The sequence below is a fragment of the Mirounga angustirostris genome, unplaced genomic scaffold, assembly GCF_029215605.1.
Source record: "Mirounga angustirostris isolate CCGP_5_RB_7025 unplaced genomic scaffold, mMirAng1.0.hap1 SCAF_7, whole genome shotgun sequence".
In the NCBI taxonomy this organism is placed as follows: Eukaryota; Metazoa; Chordata; class Mammalia; order Carnivora; family Phocidae; genus Mirounga; species Mirounga angustirostris.
The window spans coordinates 47,751,988-47,775,447 of NW_026991715.1; the positions used below are offsets into that span (position 1 = coordinate 47,751,988).

Sequence of the window (23,460 nt, forward strand, 5' to 3'; positions counted from 1 at the left end):
TCCTCTAGTTTATTTAGGTCCAAGTAAATGTTTTAATTTATTATCATGTAATGTAGTTCATCTGCAACATCACTAACCATCTGGGACAAATAATTCTGTCTTTTCTTTCCAAATCTCTAGGAATAAAGATTTTCAACCTCCCTTGATAGCTCATTTGAGGAATATAATTCCTGCATATAGTATTTACTGTTTGAGTTGGACAAAAGCCCTTGGAATAGAGGAAAATATTAGCTTATTAGGGGCGGATAGGTTATCTAAATTAGGAGATTCTGATAGAATCCTAAATGGAGTTGGGAATAAAAAGAATCACGTTAGTGTTAGAAATTTAGATTTTGTCAGTCTGTATGGTAAATAAGCTTTCCAAAGTGACTATTTATAGGATGAAGGGCAGCTGAATCTAGGATTGAACCTGGGACAGCAGGCATTACGAGTAGGTCAAAGAAAGAGTGTAAGTAGAAGAAATAAATTAGTTTGATCTACATGAAATTATTAGTTTGATCTATATGACTATCTATAACCCAACGAAACAGTAATTTCATTTAGATCAAATCTAAAAGAAGTCGTGAGAAAAAGATGGTCAGTATATTGGATGCTTAAGTAACATAATGTTTGTACTCAAAGCTAGGTTTGAACCTCACACCACATTCTCACTGAATGACATTGGGTAAGATTCTTTATTGCTCTGAACCAATTTCTCATCTGTAAAGTGGCAAAAAATAATACCACAGGATTGTTGTAAGATTTATATAATATAATGCCTAAAATTTACAATCATAATACCTAACATGTAGGAAGTACATAATAAATACAGCTTACTGTTATGAAATGGGATGACCCCAAGAGGAACGTAGGGAATCACAGAGATGGTGTCAGAAAAGCCATAGTTTGGTTAAATATAAATATCAGAGACATTACCAAAAGCAATTTAAATTTCATTGCTAAAGAGGCTTTTCTTAACCAGGGTTCTTCATCTGAACCAAACACAGAAAACTATTTGAAGAACTGCTTTCTCATTTTGTACTGTGGATGGAACCATCCTAGACGCATAGGAAAGAAGTTAATTCATTACAAACAGTGGATGCCAGAAGGACTTAATACTTTCGTGTTCTGTTTTAAAAGATTGCAAGAGTATTGAGGGCTCACTGATGCTAATAAAATATTTGCAGTATTGACTGCACAAGGAAATTTGATTAATCATCATGTAGCTGTAAAGAAGGGGCATTTAAAATTTAGGTGATGGTCTGGTTAAACTTCTAGGAAGGATCATGAGAAAAGGGGAAAGTATACCAGAAAGGAAGGACTATGGACTAAGGAATCGATAGGACAGAAAAATTCGAAAACTTCTTAAAATTAATTATTTTTAAAGCACTCTAAATACACTAAGTCACAACAATGTTGATACCTTTTTTAAAAAAAAATTTAAACTGAATATGAAATAAAAACTTGAAATGTGCATTGCTGTCTTTACAAGAGCATTTTCTCTTAATTTGTTGCTGTTTTGGTGCTGCAGAGTAAAGGAGTTTGGAATTAGTCCATCAGACATTCCCTTCTCACAGGGTAGTGGCAGTCGCCCTGATCTCTCTCCTTCTTATGAGTATGACGACTTTTCTCCTTCGATTACCAGGTCTACTTTCTTCTATGCATAAGATGTTTATTTTCATAGTTTCTTTTGAATTGTGTTACATATAAATATTTCATTTATACTTTTGTTCTGAGCCATTTTATTTTTCATTTTCATTTCATTTGGCAGGTGATGATTGTACTGCATGATCTTCATTTTTGTGTACTTTATTAATTTATTTGCTTTAAAATGTTGATTTAGAATTCAAGCTTCCTGTTTCCCCTCATATTTTTAAGGATGATGTCATCTTTGCATATTTATGGTTGAAAGGTAAACGGTCTTGTTTAAAATGAGAAGTTTACCGTTATTCTGTATGTTCTTACAAATTTCCTTGTCTGCAAGGAAATAACAAAGATCCTCTTGATTTAGAACATGTACCCTCCCACTGTGTAAACTGAAGTATAATAGTTAAACATTTTTTAAATGATAGAACTTTGTAACTTATAATCTTCATACATTAGAAATATGATTATTTCACATGTAGCTATTTTAATAGAGCATTATAACAACTAAAAATCTACAAAGTATATTAAGTTCTCTGATTTTGGCAATAATCATTTATTGATCTAACTGCTGTTGTTATCATTTTTCTGTTTATATAATTTAATTGCAAAAACAGTTTTACTTTGAAATACTGAATCTATGTACTTTTGCTAATTGTTATTATGCACAATAATTATCTTTGAAATAATTATACAGTTACCTCAGTAAATTCTGAAAGTTCAACAGCCAAATATCCCTTTAGTCTTTACACAGATTTCAGGTAAACTTGATCTGGAAAGCTGACATCATCAGTCTTAATATGTTAATTGAATTGCCTTTTTATTAAATAGGATGGTAGTTTCTTGTTCCTCTGCATGTGTGTTTGTTAATTTTAGGTACCTCTTATGTATTTATAGGGTGAAAGAATTGACTGTGGATCCAACTGCTGCTGGTGATGTCCGTCCAATAATGCACCATCCACCAAATCAAATTGATGACTTAGAGGCACAGTGGGGTGTGGGGAGTTCCCCTCAGAGAGATGATCTGAAACTTCTTTGTGAACAAAACGTGAGTGACAATATAGTTATAATGACCTGATTTTAGTTCATTTCATCAGTAGCAGAACTTAATGATTGAAAACTACCATCTACATCAGGGGTCAGCCAACCACAGCCTATGAGCCAGCCATCTGTTTTTACACTGATTTTCTAAAAGGGAACTTGGGGTTCCTGGTTTAAAAGAAGAGTTCTAAACTTTGAACCGTGGAAAATAAAAAACTGAAAATGAGATCCTGGCCTTAGTCTATCTCTTATCCAAAAGTTTTAAAGGGTGGTATAGTTGCTTTTTGAATTCTTGAAACAAACCATGCACTGTACCTAGGTATGGTGCCTCTTAAGGATTTGGAAAACGAAAAAAAGATAGGCCCCCTCTATAGCAGATCTTTTCCGTTTTATTCTTCTATCTGCCAGGTTGGGTCTTTGTAGGACTTTAATTTGGAGAGGTTGGCTAGGACCGGTGCAGAAACTTAAAGTGTAACATCATGAGTTCTTGCAGCCTCCTCCATATTTGAGAGTGTGTGGGTTTCTCTGAATTTTTCTACTCCCAGGAACTATCTTGAGGTGGTTCAGCCTTAGCTTTTAGTTAAGTTTACTGGTGCATGTATACCTTTTCTTATTGTTATATTAAAGTCTTAACAAGGTAAATTAAAATGGGTTAGTGTCTAAGACATGTCCTACAGATAAAACCAACACAAGTACACAAAGTAGAAGATAATAAAGAATGTTAGCATTCCAGAACTAGTTGTATAGACAAAAAAAGTATTCTAAGTAGACCACACGGAAGTGATAGGAACTTGCATAATATCTTAAAGCAAAGGAAAGAGGACATTCTGGGTTTGACAGGGAGGTGGGCAGATAAAATGAATAAAGTTGGTTGAGTGTGTTTATCGTATGATATATTGTATGCCTGCATGTCTTAAGAAAAACAGATGCTTGTTTCCCAAAGAGAAGATAAAAAGTTCTTTGGCCAACTTGATTATATATATAATCTTTTAGGGATGGTAGCATACTGATTGAAGTCAAATGTCTACTTATACTATTTAACCAAAATTTGTACATATATATAGAATTGTGTATCTTGTTTGAAAAAAATTGCTTTTTCTACTCACATTTTATAAATCAATTTTAAGTAAACCTCATCTTAACTAAAGCCACATTTTGAGGAAATAAATCATTAGACGTTGGGGTTGGGAAAGAAGCTCAAAAAAGAAAGCAAGGCTAGAGAAATTTTCACTTGATGTAGGACTAAGAATATGTTGTATTTATGTCTATGGGTTTTTTGTTGATGAGGTAAAGTTGTCAATTGTCAATTAAGATTTCTGTAAAAACTGGCAAACATATTGTCTGGTGTAATTCAGAAATTAAGATTTAGTAAGAGTTGACACCTTCAGAACACTAATTTGATAGTCACAGTCATAAAAGACATTATCTTGAAATCTCTTTTCTGATAAAAGATATTTAAGACATACATATGGCTTAAATTATTAGTGAAAAGTAGGGCGCCTGGGTGGCTCAGTTGGTTAAGCGACTGCCTTCGGCTCAGATCATGATCCTGGAGTTCCTGGATCGAGTCCCGCATTGGGCTCCCTGCTCGGCAGGTAGTCTGCTTCTCCCTCTGACCCTCCCCCCTCTCATGTGCTCTCTCTCAAATAAATAAATAAAATCTTTAAAAAAAAAAAAAAGTAAACAATACTGAGGAAATATTTTAGCATATTTACAGCCTGTATTAAATGTATTTTGGGGGGCACCTGGGTGGCTCAGTTGGTTAAGCGACTGCCTTCGGCTCAGGTCATGATCCCGGAGTCCCGGGATCGAGTCCCGCATCAGGCTCCCTGCTCAGCGAGGAGCCTGCTTCTCCCTCTGACCCTCCCCCACTCATGTACTCTCTCTCTCTCTCTCTCTCATTCTCGCTCTCTCAAAATAAATAAATAAATCTTTAAAAAAAAATGTATTTTTGAAAAGTTGCATTATTCCAAAAGAGATTGCCTTTTTAGGGTAATTCTGCAATAAAGCCTGGACTAAGTGAAAACTACTCCTCACTGATACGCTTTAATTTGGGCTGTCTTATTGAGTGTTACATCAAATACTTTTGACCCATAAAAAGAAGTTGTGGCTTCGCCTTTTATATTATATTTTAGTAGTCTTTATCTTGCAAACTTCCTCATTTTCTAAATGACATTTTTATAAATGATGTGGAAAAACTACTTTTATGTAACATTTAAAATGTAAACTTTATGTCCTAATTTTTTTAACTATGCTCATCTTAAGGAAGAAGAAGTTTCTCCCCAATTGTTTACTTTTCATGAAGCTGTCTCACAAATGGTAGAAATGGAAGAACAAGTTGTAGAAGATCACAGGGCAGTGTTCCAGGTAAAGTAAGACAGGACCTTTCATCAAAATATTTCTGTTAGAAAATGAAGAACTTTCATAATACTTTGAATATTATTCTAATGTAAAAAATTACCATTGTGCATGTATTGTATATATGTGTTTGTAGGGTAGGGTATGTATATGGGATATTTTGAACAGAAAATGAATGGTGGTTACAAACAATGTTTTTTTGTGCTATGATGAAAAGATCTAGTTTATTTACTACTGTTCTGCTTTATTTGCTTTCATTAGTTGTCCATTTTTAGAGAAGGGTTGAACTTCTGCCCTCCACCACCTCTTTCTCCATGTTAGGCCAGTTTATTTGACATCAGTAAGAAAAACTTCAAGGCGTTATCAGAACAGTTGAGGAAGTATCTTCCTTTGCAGAGGTGGAAGATTACTTTAGGAAAGGGAAGGTTATTACAGTGACAGATGAGTGAGGGGTGTTAAATCCCTGCCTGTTGCAGTAACTCGTGACGTACTCATCCCATTGTACGTTCAGCCTATTAAAAGCATTGTATGATTTACTGTATGATTGCCTTCCCCTACCCCTCACCTACTCCCTTTCTAACAAAATATCCTGGAGAGTGATACTTACGAGGAAGTGAAGGTAACATTTAGACATCATTATGGAGACTAAATATGTTCTGAGAAAAAGGTGAACAATAGCTCACTCTTTCTGTTGACCTGTGTGCCTTCTCTGATGTTTGAGAAATATTTATTTGTAAACAAATATTAATGTGACTCAGCTGTAGGCCATTTAAACACCTGGATAAAAGGCTCAAAAATTTAAGAGAACTATTTATTTTATAAGTTGAGAATAGGATATACCCTCATTAAAACTGTTACAGTTTTGGGATGCCTGGGTGGCTCAGTTGGTTAAGCGTCTGCCTTCAGCTCAGGTCATGATCTCAGGGTTCTGGGATCAAGTCCCGCATCGGGTACCTTGCTCAGTGGGGAGCCTGCTTCTCCCTCTGCCTGCTGCTCCCCCTGCTTGTTCTCTTTCTATCGCTCTGACAAATAAATAAATAAATAAAATCTTTTTTTAAAAAAAAAAGGAAAACTGTTACAGTTTTAATCAAACCCTTATTATGAGAATCTATTTAGAGGCCTGGGTGTTTAGATTAAATCAAGAAAGGACACTTGTAATTTAAGTTGTCTTAAATTGTCTCTGTCCTTTCGGAGCAAGGTGCTAGTCATACAAAGACCATCATTTCCCACTCTGCCATTTTATGATGAAATCTAAAAGGTCTTTGTTTTTTGTCAGAACTGGTTATTTTTCAGTTTCAATCCAGTATTCTTTTTATAATTTGATTTATTGTTCCTATGTACTGTGACTTGCCATTTCTCAAAATAGGGCTTTGTTTTAAAAGATTAAGTGGAGGGGCGCCTGGGTGGCTCAGCCGTTGAGCGTCTGCCTTCAGCTCAGGTCATGATCCCAGGGTCCTGGGATCGAGCCCCGCATCGGGCTCCCTGCTCCGCAGGAAGCCTGCTTCTCCCTCTCCCACTCCCCCTGCTTGTGTTCCCTCTCTCGCTGTGTCTCTCTCTGTCAAATAAATAAATAAAATCTTTAAAAAAAAAAAAAAAGATTAAGTGGATAGCTAAAGAAAAAAAATACTGGGGTGTGTGTATGTATTTTAATTGATACATATATGTACGTAATTTTATAATAGATATCTGTAGCTAAGTTGCTAATTCAGCCTGATTATACATAGTATAGTTATAATTAGTTGGGGCGCCTGGGTGGCTCAGTTGGTTAAGCGTCTGCCTTCAAAGCTCAGGTCATGGTCCCAGGGTCCTGGGATTGAGCTCCACATTGGGCTCTCTGCTCAGCAGGGAGTCGGCTTCTCCCTTTCCCTCTGCCCCCCAACTCATGTTCTCTACCTCAAATAAATAAAATTTAAAAAAAATAATAATTAGCTATTAAATTGCATTGAAAGCTAGAAAGACCTAACCAAAACCTCTTTAATTCAGAATGATCAGAACTTGTTCATGATCTGTATGATTCATGACATTGCTAGGAAATGACACTTATAAATTCCACATTATCTGAAATCACTTAAGAATGAATGGTTTCCTTTAAAACATTTATGAATAGTAAGTAGCTACTATTTAGTGATTTGTTTGACTCTTCTAAAATTGACTATCCATCGGTCTCTTACAGTTAAAATAATTTTGAAGACCTAGTGTTTAGAATTTGGGGTTAACTTTTGGTCCAACTACTGTGAGGCCCCAAATGGATTTGTAAATTCTACATGATTTGCAAGTTCTGGGCTACCATAGACCTCAATAGGTTGCTCAGTAAGCTTTATTATACCATTCTTCCCCAATTTTAGGGGTAGCTACTTAAGTTTTGAGAATTATTGTGCTCACTGATTGATAACATGTTTGATTCATTGCCTTCCCCAAGCCCTTACCCAGGGTAAAGGAAAAGTAGAAAAATGAAGTTACCTTGCTTGTCTTATCATATTTGTGTTTATGTTAGAATTTAAGGAAATATTTCTTAATTTTACTTTGTAAATAAAGATGTTTTATACTTATTAATATTTTAGAGAATACCATCTTAAGTATGCTTGAATATATTTAACATACATGAAATTTGTAAATTGGTTTCTTACAAAGAGGCTTATTGGATTGTTGAATTTTTGTCCTTTTAGGAATCTATTCGATGGTTAGAAGATGAAAAGGCTCTCCTAGAGATGACTGAAGAAGTAGACTATGATGTAGATTCATATGCTACTCAACTTGAAGCTATTCTTGAGCAAAAAATAGACATTTTAACTGAGCTGCGGGGTAATTCCTTTTTCATTTTAGTGCTTGAAATCTTCATCTTCATATGTAATTGGTGGCAGGATTTCATACTGCAAGAGGATATCCGAAATAAAATTATGGGCACCATTTAATACATTTCCAGAAGTATAAAGACAGACCAGTCATTCTGTTTTTTGTAAAAAAGAAACATGGAGTATCCTTTCAAGTGCTCTTTAGTTGTCTTTTTCTTTTAGGCATTTGAAAAGATAAAAGCATCTTATGATTAAAGAGGGAAAATGGATTTTAACAGATCTGTAAGTTTTATACACTCATTCAGATTTTTAGTTTGATAGGTCAGTGCTTGTCAGAATTATTTTGCTTAGATTAGGTCTATTCAGGACCATGCCTTCTGTAGCCTCCTATCTACACCTGTGTCATGTCTTTCCTTTGAAGACTTGTTTTAAAAAATCAAGGGGAAGGTTTCAAGACCTTGAACAACTCAAGACCTTTCAACAATTATTCTTCCTACTTTGCGAATGGAGGGAAGCATGTGACTTACCCACATGCCATGTCTTTTTGGCTTTTTAAGTAGCTTATCTGTGTAGCTTCACATTCACATTTATTGTATGTACTTGTTTCTGAGGCATTGGCAAACTAGTTGTCTCCATTTATATGTGAATGGACATCTGTGTATGTGTACATGAAATGCAATGTGAAACCAGATTGAAATTGCTAGTTCTTAGCACCAAACTGGCTAATTTATAAACTAGGTCCTGTGTGAAATTGGTTATTTGAAATCATATCGTATAGAGCCAGCAATGACTGTTTGCCCAATTCAGAATTGTTGGTACAAATGTAGAGTTTCTAGAACTTACTTTTGTTTTTCGTATTCTTCATATTCAAGCCTTGATTTAAAGTGTTTTGATCATTGTTCTTATCTGTCAGAACTCACAGGCAGCTTTTCTCTATGTATTTTATTCAGAACAGATCATAATGAATTGTAATTTTTTTCTTTGTAATATGTGGCATTCAACTTAGTTGTATCAAGTGTATCCATAACTTTGAAGAAATTACTTAATGTCTAGCTATTGTATTTTTTTAGGAAAAATTTTTTTTTTACCATCCAGAGATAATTTTGGTATTAACATAAGAAGTTTGAGAGTTTTTATCTTATATTAACAGGTACGAGATCCCGAGATCCTTAAATTTCTTTCTGAATTTCAGAAGTTAATTTTTAAAATATCATTGTTCTTTGGAAGAGGGGAAAGAAATTGAGATTCGAACTGATAATCTTGTTCTTTTCTCCCAAAGGCCATAACCTTTGCACCATTAATACATTTTAAGTTGGGTAATTGTTGAGGTGCTGTCCTGTGCATTGTACATTGCTTACCAGCATCCTTGGTCTCTATTGACTAGATGACAGTGGCCACTTGTGACAGTCAAAAAATATCTAGATATTATCAGATGTCGGGGGGGTGGTGGGAGAACATCACCCGTGGTTAAGAACCACTGGTATAAAAGGAGATGAGATATTTCTCATCTTCACAGCTGACTTATTTGCCTCTTTCAATTTATTTACCTAGTTCTTATTCTTATGGGACTCTGAATTAATACATCATAATAGGAATTGTAAGACCAAGAATATATTATCCTATAATCCCCCTTCCCCATTCCCTTTTACAATCCCTAATAAGGACAAAATGACATTTCTTTTTAAAAATTCAACCATCTTTTGAAATTTCATGGCTTAAAAAGGTAAAATAGGCATCAGGAGTAGAAATTTCTTAATATTGAGGGAAGAAAAGTCTATTTTACAGTTTAATAAGATTCAGAGGCACCTGGCTGGCTTAGTAGGTAGAGCTGTGACTCTTGATCTCAGGTTTATGACTTTGAGCCCCACGTGGGGCATAGAGATTACTTAAAAAAAAAAGACTCAGTGTTTTTTTGAACATGACTGTACACATTTAACACACATATATAGCCTGTCTGTACTCCAAAAGGAATTCAAATAAACTAAAATTCAACACTGTAAAATGTGCCAAACAGAACAGAAACCTGTTGAAGATAATAGAAGAAAGTTATTTTCATGAATCCTTAAATAATTAAACTGTTGCTATAATTGAGTATTGTGTTTAGTTCTGAGTTTCTGGACAACAAAAAACAAAAGGAAAAATCCTGAGTTAATGCTCTAAAGTAAGGCAGCTGACTTGATAGGACCCATGAAGTTGTATACTGTATTGCATGCAATGCAGTACTTACTCTCTTGTTCTTTTCTTTTTTCCAAGATAAAGTGAAATCTTTTCGTGCAGCTCTACAAGAAGAAGAACAGGCCAGCAAGCAAATCAACCCGAAGAGACCCCGTGCCCTTTAAATCAGCATTTGCTGCTAAAGGATCCCCAGAACCCACACTGCTGTAATATACAATGGTTCAGCTGTAAGGGCCATTTGAAAGTTTGAAATTTTAAGTGTCTGTGGAAAATGTCTTGTCCCTTCACCTGAATGACATTTCAATTTTGTGAACCACTCCTTTGTCTACAAAATGCTTCTAGTCGAGGAGGCACAACCAAGATTTGGGAATAGTGAAGCATTTTGTTTCATTTACCCAGATAGTGATTTACTTTTGGAGATCCTTGCCAATTGTATTTTCTGTATGAAGTAAGGTTGTGGACTTGATCCAGCGGTGAAGAGTAGGGGGAAGCCACAGCATTTCCTTTTAACTTGGTTCAATTTTCGTAGCAAGACTGAGCAGTTTTAAATCCTTTGCGTGCATGCATACCTCATCAGTGATTGTACATACCTTGCCCCCTCCTAGAGACAGCTGTGCTCACCTCTTCCTGCTTTGTGCCTTGACTAAGGCTTTTGACCCTAAATTTCTGAAGCACAGCCAAGATAAATTACATTCCTTAATTGTCATTGTAAATTACCTTTATTGTGTGTACATTTTTACTGTATTTGAGACATTTTTTGTGTGTGACTAGTTAATTTTGCAGGATGTGCCATATCATTGAATGGAACTAAAGTCTGTGACAGTGGACATAGCTGCTGGACCATTCCATCTTGTATGTAAAGAAATCTGGAATTATGATTTTAAAACCAGATAATGTGGTTATAATTTTCTTAGCATTTTCTTTGTAAAGAACTAAAATATAAACTAGTTGGTGTATAATAAAAAGTAACGAAATTCTGAGAAGAGTTTTATCTTAGGATAATACATATATATGCAGTGTGTTCTCCAGTGTGGTATTAACAGGACTAATAGTGCAATTTGATCCTTACCAATACCATTACTTAAAGTGTCCATTAGCACCCCAAAATGTACCTCCTAAATGTACTGATAAAGGAAATTGGCTTCTGATGCATGAATATTTACATGTACACTGAAAGTAGTCCATAATAGAACTTAGTTTAAGCCAAGTGTAGACAGTACATAACTCCCTTGAGAAAGAATTAAGCTAAAAGAGGGTTGACTTTGCCTCAAAAGGCAGATCGAACCCAAGCCCCATCCATTACCTAAATGTGTGATGTTTCATCATTATTTGGTGAGAATCACCAAATTCTCGCCAATAAATTGGATTAGGGTATGCTGCTTTTTAAATGGTGGCACTTATTTTTACAGATTGCTACTCCAAGGAAGAAAACTGGCCACTTTTCATGTAAATATTTTGTTAAAAGATTTATATATCTCTCTAGGAGTTTTCCCTTAGTTCCTAGGATAGAATCCAGGAGTAGATTAACAACAAAAAGTCTCCCAAGGATGTCTTGTTTTGATTTACTCAAAGGAACTACTGCTCATTCATTTGGGCCAAAGGGAAGCTATGAATGGAGAGTCACATGAGCCAGATTCCCTACTTCATTGTTCATAGAACCCAGAGGGTAGTTGTGGGAAATCCTAACACCATCGTGAAATGCTCCTCTGTAAACTTGAAATCTAGAACAAATGTAGATTTTCACAATGTGCTTATTAATAAATGATATCTATGGAATGAGTTTTAGAGATAATTTACTTCAGTACAATCACCTTTGTTTTGGAAGGGACTCAGGTTTTCTTGCAGTTGTAAGATATGTTCTTTTGTGGTATTTCAAAGAGAAGAGGAAGAATGGAGCAGATACTATTGACCTTGCAGAGGTTGCTTAAAAAAGTAGTTTTTGAGGCTAACCAACCTTCAGAGGGCAATAAAGAGATGTGAACTTGCTCATTTTAAAGCACAACAGATTACTCTTTATTAATTAAATAAGATGGATACTATCTCTGGAAGGTCTTATATTCAAATATGCCGCCTTATACTATAATGGCTTCATTCTGATCAGTAATCAAGGTCTTTAGAAAATTAATACCAGAAAAGATCTTGGTGGTATAGTCCAAACCTTCAGTTTTACAGATAGGGAAAACTGAAGGCCAGAAAAGGGACTAAAACTCAGTAGTTCACAGGGGAAGAGGAAATAGAGGGAAAGCTGAATTAACTCTTAAAGTTTTCCTATAAGTGTAGAGATGGTACAAATGAATTTTGCAAAGTAAGTAGTTTTGTGATATTAAAAAAACCTACTCTTGAGGTATATTTAATATTTATGTAACAAAAGTGGCTTGATGCAGCTATTATTTAAAGAATAATGAATTTTTTGGATCTGGGTTAAACATTCTCAGATTTCTTGAAAGCTGATATTCCTATTAATAAGTAATTATTTTATTTATATAGGAGTGTTCTACTATATCACTTTGAAGCCAGATTTCAAAAAAATCTGTTTAGGTAAACAACTTCCTAGGTTTACTCAGTGTACCTATGTTAAAATAATTTGGAAGCAGTCTTTCTTTTAAGTTAGGTTTTAAAAAAGTCAGTTATCAAGATATTTTTATTAATTTCCTTATATAAATAAAATAATCAGGTACTATAATTCTTTATTAAAGGACATTAACAACGCTTAGTATTATATTGATAATGATTTAAACATAGTAGCTAGTGAAGACTTGTTTAGGGCATCTATTGACATTGTCAACTGGCCATTTTAAAAATAGCTTAAAACTAAGCATCAGTATATGAAAAGACACTGGAACTTTGTTTTCCAGAAGTCACATGAATACTGAGAGCCTCTAGTTACGAGAAAATGGCTGGTTGAGATGTTTATTTGTTTTAAATAAGTTGAAGGGCAGAATTTGAACTGTAAAGCCAGTTTTGATTTACAAAACCCTTTGAAATTTTGTTAAACTGTGGCTTTCCCCCAGAAAACACATACTATCTTATAGTTCATTTCATTCCAGCTGAGCATGCTCATTTCACAGTTAAGGAACCATGCCCAGAAGTCATATGCCTGGCACCACCGCATGGTGGCGGTAGCGGACTCACGTTTACCCAGAACCCGATGGAGCCTCTGCTGCTACAGGACAGCTTAGGCATAGGCAGTGAGTGAAAGAAGCTGTGTAAGATAAACAGAGAAGAAATGAGAGAAGCAAAATAAGCAGTTGTTTTATTGTGCACATGAATAAAAAGAAATCGTATGGGAAATATGTGACTGAGTTAAGCATGTTTTAACTTTTTTACTATTTGAGGGGCAAAGGCCTACACAGGTCCTCATATAATATATAACAGAAAATAGAACAGTAACATCTTTATACAATAACCTGTTAGAAATGGTAAGTTTAAGTGTAAAGTTGTGCGTGCCTGCGGCTCTTCAAGATTATCATGCGTAGATTGGACCCTGCCCTATGTTAGATATTAAAAACACACCACAACCAAAAAACACTCGGGTACTTAGAATTGACTGACTTACTACCATGAGAATTCAGAGTAATAAATGGTGACAGTAGTAGTATTAAGTCAAAACTAGTCAAGCACATAGTGTTCCAGGGAAGCAAAGGCATAGTTCATCTTCTCAAATTATTAAAAATACGTAATTCCAGTTTCTTGTTCTTGAGTTTGGAAACTTCTGTTTTCCAGACACCTAAGAAAAATGTATACCTTCTGCATTGAATCCATGTAGCAATCTGAAAAAAGAAACCAAAATGAGATGGTATTGAAAGGTAATTTATTGCACATAATAATGCATAGTTCCTATACCACGAATTCCAAAACAAACACATCAGCAAACCTCTGAAGCCCACCCACTCCTAACACTAGTCATTATAGAAACGTCATTCTTCAATTAAATTTGCAAGATATATATTGGTTAAAGTCACATTTTCTTGCCTCTTTTGTCACAGCCTATGTGTCTTAAGTTATGGTGAATCTGACCAAATTATCTTAGACCTCTACTATCCAGACATAAGAGCTCACTGGCGCTTGTTCTGTTTCAACATGGTAAGTGAACAAGAAGCTGTTTGGAACTAGAGACAGAAGAAAAATGAGTGGGTCATCTTAATGTTCACTTTTCCCTCTCTGGGCTCACTATTACTCAGGTTCCAATTAAGTACTTAACACATTGCTTTTCTCTCCATACCTTTGTTACCTATTGGATGCTAATTAGCAAACTGCATATGCTTAATAACCTTGAAGAAATTTGGTGAGAATTAAAGTAAGCTGAAATATTTCTATATAGACCGGAGATGATTTTCAGGATGGCCCACAGGAACAGCTGAAGATGGATGAGAATGTTTGAAAAAGGAAGACAGGTACTTATGAGTGCTGCTCAACTCCTAGGATTAACCTCTGAGGAAGACTCAGTAGTACTGCTAGCCTGCCAATATAAAATATAAACCCCATCTGTCTTATATGGAACTGTGCTGCCAGCTTAGAAAAGTCAAACCAATTACTTGTATAACAATCTACCCTCATTTTTTATTCAGCTCCTAGAACAGGGACGTTCTAAACATGAAATGACTAAATAGGCAAAAACTGTTCAGTAAGTGATAGTTTATTAGGAAATCAAAGTGTTAGTGCTTAAAAACAGTGAGTATAGGTAACTGAAGGCTTATTCTGCTTTCATAAGACTAATCTGCTTAATTCAAGGAAAACATTTGGGTTTGCACTGCCCCATTAATTATGACACCCTTCTTTTATTTTAGGTGTGTAGAACTTGCCTCAGTCGACAAAATAAGTAACTATATTCTTAAACCAGTTAGAACTGAAAACCAGGTATGATTGTAATTGACATTATTTCATGTGTAGGATCTATTTAACAATAACTCTTCCCAGTACAGAAAAAGAATGAGATTCAATGACATGTGTTATGCTGCTTCTACCTTACAGGCTACTTTGAAGACACACACTATTAAGACTAACTATGAATGGGATTTGGGGGAGGAGGCTGAAGGGGAGGAGCACACATACCACAACACACATTGACACAGAGGCTGTCTCCAGGCTCGGACTGTTCTTTATTACTGTTCTTAAAATGTTCATTCTGCTGCAGCTAACTAGCCTCCATCTTCTACACCAAATACTATTCCATACTATGGAAGTGCTATGCAATAACCCCAGGTAGCACCTTACACCGCTTAAAAGCCTTTAAATCTCTAATCGGAAGGTGTCACAGTAAAGAAATGTAAACACTTAGGAAAAAAGAACAATGTAATTACCTGATGAAGTCATCTATGTCCATGGAACGGGCCCGCTTGTCACTAAAACCTGTGCTGGTTAGGATTTGCTGTATTTTATCTGCTATGCTGAAATCTTCTGGTATTATCTATCAATATAAGATTCAGAATAAATGAACAACATATCTTTAATGAAGTCATGTTGGCTCTTTTTTGTTTTTTTTTTTTTAGTTCAATAACTGATAAAATAGTCCCCTTTATCTGCTCACGGCAGTCTGAAAAGCCTATTTTTGCAGATCAGACTTGGACCTCTAATTAAGTGGTTAATCTTCAGCACATACCAAATACTCAGAAAACTTTGAGTTAAACCTGTATACTGCCCTTTTTCTTAAAAATTCTGAAATAGTTTCAGGAGTAAGGTACTTCATATCAAAAAATAAAGCTATAAACTGAATTTTACAGCAACTGTTACTCCTTTAAAAATATCTTACATTTTCTTGGCACAAATTTAATTTTATCAGCCAGTTTTTCTCAAAGAGATGACCTCCAACCCTGGGGAATATTAACTATTTCATACCTCACATCCTTCCTCCAAAGATTTTTCTTAATCCAGTTTAATATTTTCCTACCTAAGCAGTTGTTTAATGACTTTGTCCATAAAAAAGAAAATGAAGGTAGCAGTATGATATATTAAACCATACAAGATCTGAGTCCAAAAATGCAATGGAAATTTGCTCTTATCTCTCTGCTCTGTTTAATTAATTTGAAAGAACTAGAAAGTTATCAGACATCACAGTTACGTGTATGGCTACGTGTATGTGTGCTGACACACATACAAAATTGGTTAAAAAAAATGTTGCACAGATAATAAAGAGGCATGAGGCTTACAACAAAAAATCTGCTATTCAGCCTATACTTTAATTATTTCAATTTCTGGGTATTAAAAAAAGTTACTGAGAAAATGGTAACTTTAAATTGAATTGCTACGTGAGCAACAAGGCAATTCAGAGCATAGCAAATGGTACATAATTTGAGCTGAGCAAGCTACACATGCCTAAAGCTTTGGGAAAATTATGACTCAATTGAATTTCTTTTTATGTCTAAAAACAACTGTCTAGTTAAAGAAGCTCAAGTGGAGTAATCAAGGCCACTCGGATCTATTCCAAGAATACACAGTAGTATTGACCTATTAGAGGTCAAGTTAAGGTTGTTCTAGTTACACATCACTTTTAAGGATCCTATGGAATGTACCAAATTAAGAATCAAGTGATGAAAAATGAAAAGAAGTAGATGAACATTTTAAAACAAATCGGAACCACAGAGACAACAGAAATATTTTTTGCTTACAATATTATGGATCGAACAGTGAATTCTGTAGTTTTTTTCCAACAGCTGTTGTACTGCGCTTGACCTATAGCATAAAGAAGCGATATTGCTATTATTCCAAAATCAGAGATTATAATTTCCTTTCAGTTTATTATAAAGTTAAGTGTATGTTCCATGTAGGAAAATTAAGGGACTAAAAAGGCATTGAGTATTAAGAAACAATCACAAACTAGTTATATTTAAAAAGTAAAGTTCTAATAAAAATCTCTGAAATTCTTAACATCACCTAAATTCAAAACATCACCTAAAAAAAAAAAAAGGTGAAATAACGGCTTTCAGAACCTCTTTTGCTCTTGGGCTTCAAATTGCTATTTAAAAATATTTCCAAGTTAATAAAATTGCATGAATTTTTCACAAGTGTTGAAAAATGAGACAGATGTGTGGTTTTTGTTTTTTCCTGTTTTGCCAAAAAACCTGATGTAATTCCAAATTCCAGGAACTTTCTTTGTTAAATTTTTCTGCCCCCCCCCCCCAAAAGAACAAAGTTAGTGAAAAAGGAAAAGTGTGTCTGGACATGGGTAATCTTTATGCTTTAGGGTATCTGTTCAGGATAAGGACCAAATTCTATCACTTAGCACAGTTCCTACAGCACTGGTCGTCCTTCCTATATCATAAATGAGTAAAATACTCACTTAAATGCAGCAGAGAGTGTCTTGTTTTTCCTAACGAAGGTGATCCTTACTAGGCCATCCCATTCCTGAAACAGAAGATGGATCATTTCTTAAAAATATCCAACCTTGCCTATGTCTCCTAGGATTTGTCTTTTAATATATAAAACTAAAAGAACCTTCTGGAGTGACGAAAATATTCTGTATTTTGATCTGGCTGACCCATGCAAAAAATACGATATGTACTTGATTTTTGGCACTTCTGTCCACCTCACTGAAAATTTTATCCTCAATTTTAAAAATTAGAAAAAAAAATTGTTCCACATCTGAACAAAGAACACTGTGACATTTATTTAAATCAAAGTACCATTTTCAAAAAACATAATTCAAGGGGTGCCTGGGTGGCTCAGTCCTTATGCGTCTGCCTTCGGCTCGGGTCATGATCCCAAAGTCCTGGGATCGAGCCCCGCATCGGGCTTCCTGCTTGGCGGGAAGCCTGCTTTTCCCTCTCCCTCTCCCCCTACTTGTGTTCCCTCTCTCGCTGTGTCTCTGTCAAATAAATAAAATCTTTAAAAAAAAAACATAATTCAAAACAGACATGATTTAACAGCCTATGCAACATACCTAAACCACCCTACAGGAGTAATTAACAAACCACTCCATTACCAAGAACTGACTACACAATCAAGTTTTTATCCAAAGAGACTGCAGTATGGTTTTACATCAAGTGATGCAACTTCTCTTTTTAAATTGCAGAAATATGAATTATGATTAAAAAGTGTTATTCATAATATTGCTCTAACAACTACCTTCATTTTATCTTGTTTTCTAAGTCATACTCAAATATTCTGTAGCTATACTCGATAGCAAACTGCAAAGGCATTCCAAGCTGTACTTTTTTGCAAACATTTTCCATGCTTTTTTGTGCTCTTCACAATGATCTTACATCCAAATATTCCATCTACTCCCAACATAGGGATGTCATAATTAGCATTTTCCTGTCTGGACATTTAGGTTAACTCAGTATTTTTCTGCTGCTAGAGACACACATCTTCCAGCTTGGTCTTTTTTTCCTCCTTTACTGAACGATCTAGTACTTTAACCTCACCTGAAAATTGATAGGTGGTGGTGGATTCTTAGGTTCTATTCTTACAACACTGGATTCTACCTTGGGTGGTGGCCTGAAGTTATTCTTTCCAACCTGTTAATTAGAAAATAAGGAGTCCTCTCAAAAAGAGTTTTAAATTAGTAATCAAATATGCTTTCCTCACAGAAGGCACAACTAGATGCTCACGGATGAGGTAAGCACATTATTTCACTAACAGTCACTTACTTTCATCAGATGGTCCACACGTGCTAACAGCTGTGTATTGATTGAGAGTCTGCAGTATAATTTATCTCCAGGCTTTGCAACTAGTCTGAGAGCAAATTCTCTTTGAAACATAAGTACAGCACATCTGAAGAGATAGTAGAAAAGGAATAAGGAAAATGGTTACTTTTAACTATAAAGGTATTTCAACTTCAATTAATTTTCTTGGGTGGGAAATAGAACAAAGAGTATCTGTGGTTAATGAGAATTCGTTCAGCTGATTAGAAGGCAGAACACTTTCAGCTTCAGCTTTATTACCACAAAATGAGCCAGCTGGCTTTTCATTTTATAATGACTACACCACTAACTCCTTGCACATGTAAGCCCTCTGTGTTCAGATAAGCACTAGTCCATTATCCCTTCTAGGGGAAAAAACAAAACAAAACTCAAAATCAGCTCGGCAGCCCAGTGGGATTTATGGGGAAGCAAACACCCTTATGGAAGAGCTGACGCAAGAGAGACAGGTTGTGACACTGGTGTCCTGATTTCCCAAGTTAAAGAACGTGGACGTTGGAAAGCAATGCAGAGGCTTTTTGGAGACTCTTGAATAGGAAAAGAGCATCTTCAAAGCTGGGCTTTGACTTTGAAACTTTTTTGACAACGAGTCACACTAAGAAATACATTTGACATTGCAACCTACGCCACAAATATCTGTACGTATATGTTTTATGTAACTTAAGCAAAAGTTTCACAAAACTGTAATCACCTGGGCCACATACAATGAATGCCCTCTGATATACTCTATTCCATGTCATTAAAAAAAAATGGTCACGACTCAATAAATTTATAACCAGTAAGGGGTTTCTGAATTGCAGTTTGAAAACCCCTGTTATATAATGTGCCTAGTGACTAGTTCGGAGGCTGTTGAGACGTAAGGTAATAAAGAGTCTGACCTGGACTAATGGCAAGAGTATTAGAAAACGGGGAAAGGCCATTTGGTCTCAGAAGGAGGACTTACACTGTACCTCCCCCCAAAGCTCTGTCAACTGAATAAAAAAGAGAGAGAAAGACCTCCACACAAATAGATATTTTCTACAAAACACATTCTCCAATAGTTTTTTAATTGAATTAACTATCATCTTTGGCTGTCTCTGTTCACGGCCTAAAATTTGGCGGTAATTTTGGTCTTTTTGTCACAAACCTGAAAAAAGGTCGGTGCAGCAACAGCTTGAAGACAAAGGGGGAAGAGATCTGTAAGAGAATTAACTAGTTATTTCTAGGAAAGACACATCACAGAAACATTTTGTATAATGTTCCCAACAATTTGAAAACACACCTGATATGGCAAATTTGCCACACAAGCATCAAAGAATGGTAGATCTGTTTTCAACACATCACCCACCAGTACCTGAAGTTTGCTGGCCAGAGGCCTAACAGTAAGAAAAAGAGCAATTAAAAGAGTACTGTTTCATGAGATTGAAATGCACTTTAATCCTATCATGCATACTCATACTCACGTGCCCTGAACTCTTTTGTGAAGTTCTGCTACTAGCCTTGGGTCAAGTTCACAGGCAATTACCTACATTAAAAAAAAAAAGTATTTGGGGGTTAATTACGGAGCATAAATCTTGTTATCTCAATCCTAACTCCTACATGATTAACATGAATCAAACTTTTTTCACCAATTCTACCTCCAATTTTCCTTCAATTCTACTCTACCATTTCAAATAACAAAGAACACCATTCAGAAAAATAGACTGTGCTCTGAGTGGCCCCTGTTCAAATGGCTCCCACTCTTACCGGGCTCTGGTAAGGCAGTTCCCTCCATGTGCCCCTTGAGGCCTTTGGACGGTAACTGTTTCCTGCTGTCGCTAGCCCGTGGGTATTCCAGTAATGCCTACTGGCTCTCTTAATCCCATTCCTACATTTTGGATCCATTCAACTGGAAACTGGGTCAGCCAGAACACACAGAAGCCACCAGCAGCGGCCAGGTGGCATCCCAATCTCATGGTGCAGCTCTTTAGATCTCCTCCTCTAGGTTCCAATACTCCAGCCTCCTTGCTTTGTCCCCCGAGCCTAGAGGTGGTAGCTCCTCTTTGTAATTATTATTTTTGAGCTACCTCAGTGTTCCCATTTTATTCTTTTAGTCATCTAACAACAACGTAAACAACTCCCTATATTAAATACCCTGTATTGAAAAATCAAATGTGGTTTCTGTTTTCCTTTTTTTTTTTAAGATTTTATTTATTTATTTGACAGAGAGAGACAGCCAGAGAGGGAACACAAGCAGGGGGAGTGGGAGAAGGAGAAGCAGACTTCCCGCGGAGCAGGGAGCCCAATGCGGGGCTCGATCCCAGGACCCCGGGTTCACGACCTGAGCCAAAGGCAGACGCTCAACGACTGAGCCACCCAGGCGTCCCTCTGTTTTCCTGATTAATACATCCCATATTCTCTTTTTTGTAATCCATTTTTTGAAATGGAGATATAGTTGACATAACGTTATATTAGTTTCAGGTGTACAACATAACATGTACATACTGCAAAATATGTATATATTGTGAAAAAGTCTAGTTAGCATCCATTGCCACACATATTTATACATAAAATATTTTTTGTCTTGTGATGAGAACTTTTAAGATCTACTCTCTTAGCAGCTTTAAAATATACATATGATACTGTTGCTAACTATAGCGACATGCTGTACATTCCATTCCCAGGACTTACTCATTTTATAACTGGAAGTTTGCATTTTTGACCACTTTTATCCATTTTGCCCGTATTTGTTAAGATAAAGCTGTTAGCGAATTATTAAGGGTTGCTGTTAAAGTAACAGCAATTAATTAAAATAGATTTCTATTTGTAAACCAGGTGAGCTTGCTCACATAGTCATTTCTGATACCAAAACACAAAATTCCCTTTTTACCGTTTTTGCCTTTTCTAGCAACTTTACAGTCATATTGCCAGTTCCAGGTCCAACTTCCAGCACCACGTCCGTTGGTCTTAAGGCAGCCTGCAAGCACGCATAACCACTTTAGCTTTACTGGCACATCTGAGCACATCATTTATTTTACATATTTATTTACACATTTATTTTATCTTTGCTCAAAAGCACGTGGTTAAAGCGATCTTATTCTGACTCCACATCTGTGAGATTCGTTCATGATCTATGTGCTTGACAAAATTTTCTCATTAACATTAGGTGCAAGTGGAAATCTGTCATCTTTCCTAAGCTGGGGCCATAGTTAGGAGTCAGAAAACTTTATAGGAGTCAGAAAAGCAGGAATAGCAGTTCTTTCTGGGAATGGCTTTCTGTCTTCTACCTCAGAAATGACTCCAACAGCATCTTTTTACCAACTCTTATTATCAGTAAGTTCAAACAAGAAGGGACTGCATATGATGATCTTGCCTGAGAATCACAGCATGTTGTACTGGGATTTCTCAATTTTCAACCCATGTATGGTTTCAGGGATAGGAATACCTAGAAATTGTACAGAAACCCGGGTGTTTGTATGGCACAAAGCTGCAGTGTTCTGTGTGCACAGCTTTCATCAGATGCTCAAAGGAAATCCATGAGCCAAAAAGGTTAAAAAATTAGGCCCTCGTTTGGCCAACAACACTACGTCAAGATGATAGAGTCTCTAAAGATGTAATGTTCTCTCTATGGCTCCAGGATGCCTCCTTTGTAACTGAGAATGTAATCTGTACCACATATATTTCATGTTAAGGCACTCAGTCATCCACAACAGTAAGAGAACATCCACGACCCATGCCAGAAGAATACTCCAAAGGGTTTATATGAGGCACTGGATTGTACCATGTAAGTTTCTCTGTGGAAAAAACTTCCTAAGCTGTCATCATGACATCTTTTTAGGCTCTGGAGTAAATAAAAACTAACAGTGATAGATGGTGTCTAGAAAAAAGTGATAAGGAATAGAAAATAATCTGGAATTGAACAAGTACAAACGTCCAGCTATGAAGTAAATAATCTACAGAAAGAATTTGGAGCCTGGGGAAACTCAGACCCACAGAATAAAGCAAATCCCGCCGAAGTCAGCCTATGAATCCCAGACAATTCTTCAATTCATTCTACAAATATATAGAGAGCATCTATTTTGTGACAGACATCCTCTGTGCGCTGAAGTATTCCTAGGAACAAAATCAATAACCCAACAACTCTCGCCTTTTCTCTTCCACACCCACCTTATCGATAATGCTGTTAACAATGAGAGGATTTTTCAAAATGTGCTGCCCAATCCCCGTGTTGAACATGAGTCCTGGAAGAAAACACGAAAGAGCCTTAATTTCCCAAGGAAAGTAGACCTTAGACCGGTCCACAGAAGAAAGCAGGGTGGCTGGGGTTAGATCTCTGCGCCGAGAGCCACCATCGAACGTCACGCCTGAAGCCGAGATGACACCCTGCTTTAAGTCCACCCCTCCTGCAGGAAAGGAAGGCAGAGGCGGCGCAAGGCCTGCCGCCGGCGATCCGGGAGCGCCGCCGCCACCGGCCTTACTGTCCCGGCCCAGATCTGGGTCCGTGTCCCCGAACAGGTCCTGCCGGATGATCAGACCTGAACACAGCCCCCTCCCGGCTGTCCCCACCTCCCGCGCTCTTCAGCTCCCGGCTCTCTTTGAGCCGCTCGCGGCGGCGACCGCTCGTCCCCGACTTGATCTTCGGCATCACCGCGGGTTCAGACGCACAGGCTTGGAGAGCAGAGGGGACCAAAGTCGGCTACCCAGCGCCACACGTTGGAACTCCCACCCCGGCACTGCCGGCACCACTCCCCGCCACGTGGGGTAGGGGCGAGGGCCCAGCCCCCGTTCGTCGTGGGCTCCGCCCCCAGAGAGGGGACGGACCTTGGAGCCCCGTGGCCGCCGGGAATTGTAGGCATGAGGAGGAGGAAGCCCTAAAC

At 36.7% G+C, this 23,460-nt stretch overlaps 2 protein-coding genes across 5 annotated transcripts in view; one reads left to right on the forward strand and one right to left on the reverse strand.

The window, feature by feature from the left end:
* The window catches only part of KIF2A (kinesin family member 2A), a 75,822-nt gene extending 60,383 nt beyond the window's left edge, over positions 1 to 15,439 (forward strand). For 2 of the 3 annotated variants that reach the window (XM_045895334.3, XM_045895342.3), the window contains exons 17-20: positions 2,521 to 2,671; positions 4,930 to 5,031; positions 7,689 to 7,824; positions 10,068 to 15,439. In XM_045895334.3, coding sequence (XP_045751290.1) covers positions 2,521 to 2,671; positions 4,930 to 5,031; positions 7,689 to 7,824; positions 10,068 to 10,153 — 475 coding nt within the window. In that variant the 3' untranslated portion in view covers positions 10,154 to 15,439. Of the gene's footprint in view, positions 1 to 1,510; positions 1,625 to 2,520; positions 2,672 to 4,929; positions 5,032 to 7,688; positions 7,825 to 10,067 lie in introns of all 3 variants that reach the window. The other variant, XM_045895348.3, reaches the window with a different exon arrangement.
* DIMT1 (DIM1 rRNA methyltransferase and ribosome maturation factor) lies at positions 13,222 to 23,421 on the reverse strand. Of its 2 annotated transcripts, XM_045895355.3 has the most exons (12): positions 23,150 to 23,421; positions 22,751 to 22,824; positions 21,474 to 21,560; positions 20,068 to 20,129; positions 19,887 to 19,980; positions 19,752 to 19,801; positions 18,575 to 18,698; positions 18,350 to 18,442; positions 17,266 to 17,330; positions 16,595 to 16,658; positions 15,290 to 15,396; positions 13,222 to 13,759 (listed from the first exon to the last, which is right to left on the reverse strand). In XM_045895355.3, exons 1-12 carry the CDS (start codon positions 23,226 to 23,228, stop codon positions 13,717 to 13,719), a joined length of 942 nt encoding a protein of 313 aa, XP_045751311.1. In that variant the 5' UTR covers positions 23,229 to 23,421; the 3' UTR covers positions 13,222 to 13,716. The 2 variants fall into 2 exon arrangements, with proteins under 2 accessions (XP_045751311.1, XP_064452228.1); XM_064596158.1 differs by lacking the exons at positions 19,887 to 19,980; positions 21,474 to 21,560; positions 22,751 to 22,824; positions 23,150 to 23,421 and having other exon boundaries at positions 20,068 to 20,112.
* Positions 23,422 to 23,460: the final 39 nt, after the last annotated feature.

Coding starts and splice junctions, on each gene's coding strand:
- DIMT1 (XM_045895355.3), bottom strand. CDS start 23,228: ATGCCGAAGATCAAGTCGGGGACGAGCGGTCGCCGCCGCGAGCGGCTC. Junction 20,130..21,473: donor TGCTAGAAAAGGCAAAAACG/GTAAAAAGGGAA, acceptor TTTTTAATGTAG/GTAATTGCCTGTGAACTTGA. Junction 19,981..20,067: donor CACAAAAGAGTTCAGGGCAC/GTGAGTATGAGT, acceptor TCTTACTGTTAG/GCCTCTGGCCAGCAAACTTC.